The 10317-nt window shown below is 42.8% G+C and overlaps 1 protein-coding gene across 1 annotated transcript in view; it reads left to right on the plus strand.

The window, feature by feature from the left end:
- The window catches only part of TMEM123 (transmembrane protein 123), a 29527-nt gene extending 19416 nt beyond the window's left edge, over positions 1-10111 (plus strand). The window contains exons 4-5 of the mRNA XM_061628732.1: positions 1994-2147; positions 5305-10111. Coding sequence (XP_061484716.1) covers positions 1994-2147; positions 5305-5329 — 179 coding nt within the window. The 3' untranslated portion in view covers positions 5330-10111. The remainder of the gene's footprint in view (positions 1-1993; positions 2148-5304) is intronic.
- Positions 10112-10317: the final 206 nt, after the last annotated feature.

Genomic DNA, 10317 nt, shown 5'->3' on the forward strand with positions numbered 1-10317 from the left:
GTGTAATAAGGCTGTTAGGATTGCAGCTGATCACAAGCTCAACCAGAGTTGGCTGTGTAGTGTGACTGCAATAAAAAGGCTAATGCAATTTTAAGCTACATTCATAGGACCATCATAGGAACTAATAGTTAAGCTTTATTCTAAACTTTTGCATTAGTCAGACTTTGGCCCCATCTGCACTATACCTTTAAAGCAGTATAATACCACTTTAAACAGTCATGGCTTCCTTCCCCCAAAGCATCCTGGGAACTGTGGTTTGTGAAGGGTGCTGAGAGTTGTCATGAGGCCTCTGTTCCCCTCACAGAGCTACAATTCCCAGAGTTCGCCAAAAAAAGGGATTGATTGTTAAACCACTATGGGGATTTATTTATTTAACAACATTTATATACTGCTCGATTGTAACGAAACCTCAAAGCGGTTTACAAAAAAATGAATAAAACATTAAAATTATCAGCAAAAAAGTCAACAATATGCTAAAAACAGATTAAAACACATGTAACTTCTACATGTTTAGATAGGGTTGCCTAAACAAAAATGTTTTAAGCAGGTGCTAGAAAGACTACAGCGAAGGCACCTGCCTGATGTCATTAGGCAAAGAGTTCCAAAGTGTAGGTGCCACCACACAAAAACATTGATTTCTTACAACTGCAGAGTGATTACTGTGTGGCACCTGTTAAGGAATTGTAGCTCTGTGAAGGGAATAGGGGGTCTCAACTCTCAGTACCTTCACCAAACTATAGTATTTTGGGGGAAAGCCATGACTATTTAAAGTAGCATAATACTGCTTTAAATGTATAGTGCAGATGGAGCCTTTATCTAGTGTACTGTATCCAATTGTGGGTACCACTAAGAAGGATACAGACAAATTCGAACAGGCTGAGAAGAAGGCAACAAAGATGCTGTGTAAAAAGGACACCCTGAAGGAAGATTGAAGGAACAGTGTGTTTAGCTGAGAAGAGAAGACTGGACTGGGTGGGTGGACTTTATAGCATTCTCCAAATATCTGAAAGGCTGTTGCATAGAACAGGGCAAAAAATTGTTCTCTGCTGCCCCAGAGAGCAGGACTATCTCTAAGAAGAGGGTAGACTGTGGTTGAGAATTAGGAGCAACATCTTGATTGTAAGTGTGGTTGAACAGTGGAGCCAATTGCTTAGAGCAGGAGTTGCCAATATGGCATCTGCAGGTGCCAGTGTGCCCACCCGTGCCGCCTGTTGCACCCTCAAAAGGTGTCTGTAAATATCCTCTCAACATCCACAATGCCTGAGAGACTGCTCTTCCTGTTCTGTTCCTGTTTGCACTGGCTCAACCTCTTCTACATTGAACACACTCCCTTAAGCAGGCCCACATTTCATTGGATGCCAGGATTCGACGCCCACCCTCTGTTCTGAGCAGAGGAGGAGGTGCAAGTGAGTGTGGCAGTAGCTGGTGTAGCTGCTTCTTTCCCCCATTGATAAGTGCATGCCTGCACCATTTTGTGGTCCTGTCTCCTTTTCTACTTTTTAGATGTAGCAGTCATAAGTTGGGGGTGCAGTTCTGGTGCATATTGGACTAATAGCTCCATGGCAGAGCAGCTTCTTTGCATGCAGAAGGCCCCAGATTTAACTCCCAGCATCTTCTGGTAGGGCTGGGAAAGATCCCTGTCTGAAAACCTGGAGAGCCACTGCCAGTCAGTGTAGAGAATACTTAACCAGATGGAACAATGGTGGTTGGACTGGATGGCCTACACAGTCGGAGGCAGTATGCTTCTGAATACCAGTTTTTGGAAACTGCAGGAGAGGAGAGTGCTCATGTACTCATGTCCTTCTTGTGCGCTTCCCGTGGGCATCTGGTTGGCCACTGTGAGAAGAGGACACTGGATTAGATGGGCCATTGGCCTGATCCAGCAGGCCCTTGTTATATTCATAAAGACCTCTCCAACTATGATTCTATGATATGAAACTGCTGCAGCAATGCATCTTGTACAAATATTTTGTATGTGTGTTTCTTCTTTTAGTCACTCCAAAAGCTGCAGCAGCTCAACCTGCATCGTCAGGGTTCAGCGCAGGCAGCTTCATCGGTGGCATTGTGTTGACGCTGGGACTTCTTGCTGTCGGCTACGTTGGATGCAGAACCTACCATGCAAAAAGGGGCGTCCAATACCGAACCATGTACGTTGGTGGTGTTTCTTGGTTTAATTGTGGATTTTTATTTTTTTTAAAGAAAAGAGTATAGCATAAATTTTGAACAGGCTTTTTGAAAAAGGAAGCTTTTTGATAACTTCACCAGGGTCATGCTTAGCTCTCTCAGCAAGGATAGCAGCTGAGAACTTGCTGTGTAACTGTAGCACAGCAGAGTGAAGAATCCACATGTTGGAAGGCTCTGACTAAATATAGTTAGGCATTGCAAAACTGCCAATGGTGCCAACAGCCAGAACCATCCTAATCTATTAGCCCGTTAGTTGCTAAATACAGGAGTGCAAATAATAGGATGACAGAACTACCCCGTGCACAAGTCCCAAACCAGGAATGTGGCAAGCTGCTATTCTGTCAAGCCCTTTGCTGAATGCCAGGCAAATGCTCCTCCAGCCTTTGGGAAGGGCTGTGGCTCTCTGGTAGGGCACAGCATGCAAAGTCTGTTCAGTCTCTGGCACTTCCAGGTAGTGGGGGGACAGACCCTGTCTGAAATTCTGGAGAGTCATTGCCCATGAATGAAGACAGTAGTGAGCTAAATGGACCAGTGGTCTGGCACGGTATAAGGCAGCATCCTACATTAATAGCCTTTGTGGCTCCAGTGAGCCCCAAAACCACAATGTGTGCTATGCCAAGTATCCTCCCTTGACATTTTTGCAGCATTCCTGGATCCAAGAACTGGCAATGTACTACATGCAACTGAAGTGGAAGTGAGATCCCACCTCCCAGTGCCAGAACACCAAAATGTGCCCATGATCCTCACGGAGTCAGTGGAACATAGGAACAGGGAATTAGGTTGCAAATGCTTGTGCATGCTTTCATCCCAGCAGAGATTTTTGTTCCTGTGCTAGGCAAGCCTAGCCCATCCTTGCATCAATGGGCCCATCACAATGCTTTGTAGTCATTCCTAACAATGAAAGCTTTTTGTTTGTTTTCTTGCTTGCTTGTGTCTGATGACTTCCTTTGATTTTTCTTGGCATTGGGAAAGACCAGGCTCGCCATGACATCCCGTCTTTTGAACCGTCTCAACCACCTTGCTGGCTTCATACTTCTCCTCTTGCTTATCAGCAGCAAACTTCCATACCCCCTGCTGGTCATAAAACATCCACCTTACAAAAGAGCACGTAGCCTGATCTTAATCCCGAATCACGTTTTAGGTTAGCCTTTGAACAAAGGTATTCTTCAGTGGTGCAGTTAGGTCATTTTTAGACTCTGCACTTAGTGGGGTGTGTTGGAGAGCTCTTTAAATGGTTATATGCATTACTTCACATGCTTTAACATGTGCTAAGGTGTGTCTGGGGGCCCTTCTGCTTATTCCTCTGAGTGGGGTCCTGGACTTTTCCCCCAAAGTCAACTATCTTAGGAAAAAGATATTGGCATATAGTAAAGACTTCTGACGTTTCCAATCCTTTTCAGCACAGTCAGCCGGTATTTTATCTTTGCATTTGTTTATCTGCAGTTCCAGACTCCCATATGGCCATAAATTGTCATTTGTGCAAGGAATGCTAACTCCCAGCCAGGCTTGGTCTTCTGGGTTCATCTGCTCTTGACTGCTCGGAGGCTTTCTTACGTTTGGTTTTGATGTTCTTTTTTTTTTTATCAAGCTGTGTTCTGCCATCGCATTCACGCACGTGTACATTTGCACATGTGTGTGCATGCACACACACATATACACACATATCCTTGACACGTTTTCCTTGTCTAGGCAACTGGCTCTCTCATTTTGTAAAGCAAATTAATACTTTAAAATCCCTTTGCTGTTTACTTCTGTTTACACCTTTGCTAGCAAAATGCCCATTATGAGACACTAGTAGAGGGTTTGTGGACATACGGAAGAACTGTGTCTTGCAGGAACTGTGCATGGTAGAACAGTGTGTCATTCATGGACTATCCTTTTGTTTGCATAGCCACTTTGGCCCCATTTGTACCTTACATTTAAAGCAGTATTAATAATACCACTTTAACAGTCATGAGTCCCCCCAAAGCATCCTGGGAACTGTAGTTTGTTAAGAGTGCTGAGAGTTGTTAGGAGACCCCTATTCCCCTCACAGAACTACAGTTCCCAGAGCTTCCTGGGAAGAGGGATTGGCTGTTAAACCACTCTGGGAATTGTAACTCAGCAAGGAGAACAAGGGTCTCCTAACAACTCTCAGCACATAAGAACATAAGAAGAGCCTGCTGGATCAGGCCAATGGCTCATCTAGTCCAGCATTCTGTCCTCACAGTGGCTAACCAGATTCCCATGGGAGCCCCAAACTACAGTTCCTAGGAATCTTTGGAGGGAGCTTTGGCTGTTAAAGTGGTATAATACTGCTTTAAATGAACGGTGTAGATGCAGCCCCTGTCATACAAGACAGTGGCAGATGGAACCCAGGAATTGGCTTCAATATATATATATATATATGGCTAGTATGTCCCCATCCCACAAGCTCTTGAGTATCATTTAACAGTGAGTGACTTGCCTGCTTTTATGTCACAGTGTTGCATTGTCTCCAGCTGTGTCGGCTTGGGGAATGTAAGAAGTTGCCTTATACCAGATCAGATGATTTGTCCATCTTGCCTGGTAGTGGTGAAGCTCCAGGCTCTCCTGCTGCCCAATATTTTTCAGTGGAGATGCTAGGGAATAAAACAGGGCTCTTACTGTGCAAAGCGCACTGCTGAGCTATGGTTGCTCCCCTTGAGCTGTGCCCCCTCCCCCAAAACAGACTGCCCTAATGTGGTGCACTCCAGGTATTTTGAACTGCAACTCCCATCATCCCCCTTTTTGTAAAAAGATAAGATGTCATAGGAGTTATTACTAGAATGAAGCCGATGGGAGGTGTAGAACAAAACATCTGGAGGGCACCATGTTGGGGAAGGCTGCCATAAAACTGCTTGGATGTCACAGAGGGTCTTGGGCAGCTGAGTCCTGTGGGGTTTGAGAGGCTATAGAATTTAAATTCTAAGATAAATTATCAACTTTTTTAAACTCAGCCAAATAAAGAGGGTCTACACACTGATCTTTTGAGTGATGCCTCATAGGTGAAACCTTTCAATGGAGACAGATGGATGGCATGGGACAGTTGTCACCTGCTCTGTCTGTTATGGTCTCATTTCTTGATTATAACATATTAAATTGATGTCTTCTTTTTTCCAGTGATGAACACGATGCCATCATTTAAAGTCTGTGTTCAAAAGACAAAGGTGAAACCTTTACCCTTACTTGTGCTATTAGAAACAATATCTTCCCCTATGGAAAACAGGCCTTAATGAAAATTTGACCATAGCCTACACCGGATGCGTACCTGCTTTTTGGAGCATATACCTTTCTGTAAAATTCTGCAGGACCCAGAACTCCGTATGGATGCTGAATACTTCATAGTACTTTCATTGAAGAGTTTTGAGGACCAACACAATTGGCACCTACCTAGTGACCACTTTCTGAAGAAATGAGAAGAGCGTAGTTAAAAAGTTACTACTGCTTAGCTGTTAAAGCGCAGAAGATCGGAGACGTTGACTCCACAATAGAACACAAGGTTGTGCTGTGAACACACTGACTTCTGCCATTCTGTACGTTGCAAGGTCCTTTTGTTCAACAAATAAACCAAACCATGCTGGACAAATAACGGTTTCCTCTTCAAAGATGGCAGGTGAATCCAAAAGCACATTTTCAGATTGTTTGCATTAGATTTGTGGAATGAGGTTGTCCAGGTGGGGGCAGGGTGAGGAATATTTTTGTCAGTAATCTAACAAAATGTCAAGCCTTGTCTGTGCCTTGTTGAATTTTTTAAGGAAAATATTTGTCTACTTTCTAATACCAAGAAGCATATACAAGGGTGTGTGTGTGTGTGTGTTGGATGAAGGGCTTTTGCATTGGGTGGGTGGGATTATATATTTTTGTTTGTTCGTTATGTTGCTCTTGATAATGGCACATGATCTGTATGCCAGTTCCTGCTTGGTTTGAGGTATAATATGAGGCATGAAGCATGAACAAGATTGCCTGAATCAGCCTTCATGGCAAGAACAAAGTTGTCCTGTCCTAAGTTAAGATTCAGCACAAAGATGTTCTGCAGGTCCATCGAAACAATTACTCAACTGGTTCTCTGCATGGTGAGGTCTATTCAGGTTGGGTGCAATGTGTCACAAATAAGCTTACAGGAGCACTTGACCATATGTTGCCAACCTGCATAATGTGGACGTGTCATTAGCATGCTGCTTGTATTTGTGTTTGTGCCTGGTAAAGGTTGTTGAGGAGAGAGCAAGATTTGTCAGAAAGTTTCCACTAGGAATTATTTAAACTTGAATATATTCTGGGGATAGGTAATTGTGTGTGTGTGTTTTAAAGAAGATTCACTGTGTTTTGTGAGAGACTTTGCATGGTGTATACAACACATTTTTCTTCTTTCACTTTTGCCTGTGGGCAGACAAGCTCTTTTTAAAAAAAATAACATCAATGTGTAAAAAACATTTATCAGATGCAAAAGTGGTGTGCATGCTCATCCGTGAGCAGTGATTCCTCTTTCAGAGAGCTGGTTTGCATGTCACACTAAGCTATACTATGTTTTCAATCATGGCTTAATCATGGATGCCTGCCCGCCCCCCTGCCATGATGGCTTCTGCCTACCCCCAACAGGTACCAACAAGGCATAGGATGGCTTGTTGTGTCATGCAAACCTGAAATGTACTTTCTTTGTTTCGAACAAATATAGACCATACAAAGATACCAAGCCAGGCCTTTACTCCATCTAGCTCAGTATTGTCTACACTTACTGGCAGCAGCTCTCCAGGGTTTCACACAGGAGTCCTTCCCAGCCCTAACTGGAGATAACAGGGATTGAACCTGGGAGCTTCTGCATGCAAAGTAGATGCTCTGCCAGTGAGCTATGGCCCTTCCTCAACATCAGAACAGCCCTTTCCTGAGACCATGAACAATATGCTGGAAATGAGCCAAGATTTGTTCTTCGCTTATTTCTGGCTTACCGCTCTTCGTTTGTTTGAAACAATGAAACCTCCGTCTGGGTTTGCACAAGCCATGTTGTGACTTTTCTGTGCCACAGGTGGCACCCTCAGAAACAAGCAGAAGCTGCACGGAAGTGCAGATTTGCGACTAAGCCATAGTTTATAACAAATCATGGTTTAACATGATGCACAAACTAACTTCAGCTTTCTAAAAAAAGAGCTCTCATCTCCAGTCTTGTTTTGTTCCTGCTGAAAAGCTGTATGTACTGTTCACAGAGGAGAGAAGCCTACTTGTGCAGCGTAAATTCCATTCATTTTGGGAGGACAAAAATCCCTATCTTCAGTGGCTGTTATCTCCTCCTAGTTAGTAATTTTACTTGTCTTACCTACAGAGCCTCCTGAATGCAACCAGAAGATTTTCTCTTGCCCACATGACTTCAATGTGAGATGCACTTAAGGGGTTTTCCACTTTCCTCTCTTTACACATAGATGTAACTGTACAGATTGCAGTGGGGTTCATACTTAAGTTGTTTTCAAATCTGTGCAGGACCAATGTGTCATTATTATTTTTTACAGAGTAATTAATTAGCCATTGCACTTAATTGTTTGCTTGCAGTCAATGTCGCCACTGCTTTGATGGCTCCTAATTGTATACTGGCGGTTCACTGGAGTGGTAGGTGGGCAATTGAGGCATCTACTTCTGAGATGGTATAGTCCTCATGCAGAGCTATACCATCTCCAATTCACAAGGATTTTACCGGCTCAGTTTCACTTAAATTGTCCATTTCAGAGGCCCAAGCTACATATTGAAAAGGTGCCAACCTTTATATCTGTCTCCACACACCTCACTCTACCTGTCTCCCTTGTAACATGGTTGAAAAGTGCAGTTTTCAAATGTCTTTTTTCCCCAAATGTGAGATGGGGAGAGGTCAGGGCTCAGCACAGCTCATACAACCCACTCCCCCTCTCCTATATATATATGTAGGTTTTCCTGATGTAGCACAATCCTCTTGTGCAGTTTTGGAAGTGGATCAAATGTCTTTTTTCTCTAGAATTCCTATATATAATGTTTTGTGAGTTATCTATACGTGTCTGTTTTTGCCCACTTTTGACACTGTTCTTGTAGGGGGTTTATCATCACAGGTCCATCTGGTGAGACACGTGCTTCCCTTTATATGTCAAGTCTATCAGACTTACTACATTAGAGAGAAAGCTTATATTCAAGGATGTTGTAGAGCTGGAAAAGGTTCAAAAAAGGCCAACCAGAATGATCAAGGGGATGGAGCAAGTCCCCTACTGAGGAAAGATCACAACATTTGGGACTTTTTTGGTTTATAGAAAAGGTGAGTAAGAAGAGACATGATGAGAGTTGTAAAATGTTATGCATGGCATGGAGAAAGTGGATAGAGAGAAATTTGTCTCCCTCTGTCATGAAAACTCAGGGACATCCAATGAAGCCAAATGTTGGAAGATTCAGGACAGACAAAAGAAGAATGTAGGTCTTCACATAGTCCCTATGTGAAGAGTATTGATGGCCGCCACTTTGAAAGATGACTGGACAAATACATGGAGGATAAAGTTATCTATGGCTACTATAGCCACAATGGCTAAGTTTTATCTCCATTATCAGAGCCGTGTCTCTGATTACCATTTGCTGGAAACCACGGGTGAGGAGTGGGCTGTTGTGCTCAAGTCTTGTTTTCAGGCTTCCCACAGGCATCTGGTTGGGCACTGAGAACAGGATGCTGGACTAGATGGGTCTTTGACCTGACCTGGTAGACAGACTCCTGAGCCTTCTGTCAGGCATGGTAAATTCAACACCGTTTGATATGAGGAAGACTTAAGCTGCCCTCCCTCTCGTGAAGCTGAGGCTTTAAGAATCCTTGCATAAAGGACAGTGCCATCTCAGAAAAATACATACTAGCTAGCATTTCACCATACCTTCAGTGGAAGATTATTGCAACAACTGTGACGTTCAAGGTACAAGAAGCAAAGGAAAACAAAGCAGGGCTACTTCAATGCTGAAGGCCATCACACAATGTTATACTTGCTATGAGTGAGTCCATGAAAATCAAAAGCCTGCCCATGGCAACCAGCTGCTTATCCTGGCACTGTATTTAGAAATGTTTTATAGTGTGGATTGTTATGAGCACATTCAGGGTCTCCCATATATTACTAAGGGGTGGATTCTTACATCTGAATGACAAATATCCCTCTAGTAAGCATCTCTCAGTATTAGAGTTGGTATGGGAGATCAGCCATCATATGAAGTACCACATCTAGTAGTGTGTGATGGTTTGGTATGAGATTGTAATAATGGTTGAAGCATCACTTCCGAGAGAACTCTTTAAGTTGCTTAGAAAATTCTTCACTTGGCAGTCTTAAGCTGGCTAAACAAACATTCCTTTTTCCTGGAGAACTTTGGCCACTGCAGTTCTTTAAGAAGGGATAGAATTTGCAGCACCTGGGCATACGGCGGCCCCCTGGATTTTGGGAGGGAAACAATGACAAAGTGGTGTAAAACTGCCAACTCTTTGTCCTCTGGCTTCAGTCCTCTGGGAGACTTTGTCATCATCCTCCTCGCACCCAAAGACAAGTTTAACACTTAATGTGCAAGAGAGATTACTGTAAAAATGATGAAGTCTGTTTATTTAACAAGAAGACTGGGGCTTGTGTTTCCATCTATTTTTTTAAAAGATGAAATAACTCCCTGTCTTCTTTTTTTCTAGATGTGACAAAAATGAAAACTATTAAGTGATTTTAATGAGTATCCTTTTTTAAAACTAAACAGTTGACAGCTTGTAAACTAAGAGCTTTATTCAATAAAAATATAGCTTTTGCTCGTTTGTATTTCATTAGCTAAAATTGGTTAAAATAAATGTTTAGTTACTGAGTTTGACAAAGTTTGTTGTTGTTGTTGGTCACCTACCTGCAATATATATCTGATTTATCTACATTTTTCTCATGCGCTTTGCTCACAGAAATAAAAGTTAATGGAAATGTCAGTTTGCAGTCTGAATGCTTAAAGATCTTTAGGGCTATCTAAATATTTGTTACACATTGGGATGGGGTGCGCATATTGTTCTACAAAGCTCAAATGTGAGAGAGGGCACCTTGTGCTAAGGAACCCATGATCTAGTTCAGGGGTGGGGGACCGGTGACCTTCCAGATGTTACTGAACTACAACTCTCATCATGCTTGATCTTTGGTT

This window comes from Rhineura floridana, chromosome 5 (genome assembly GCF_030035675.1).
Source record: "Rhineura floridana isolate rRhiFlo1 chromosome 5, rRhiFlo1.hap2, whole genome shotgun sequence".
Lineage (NCBI taxonomy): Eukaryota > Metazoa > Chordata > Lepidosauria > Squamata > Rhineuridae > Rhineura > Rhineura floridana.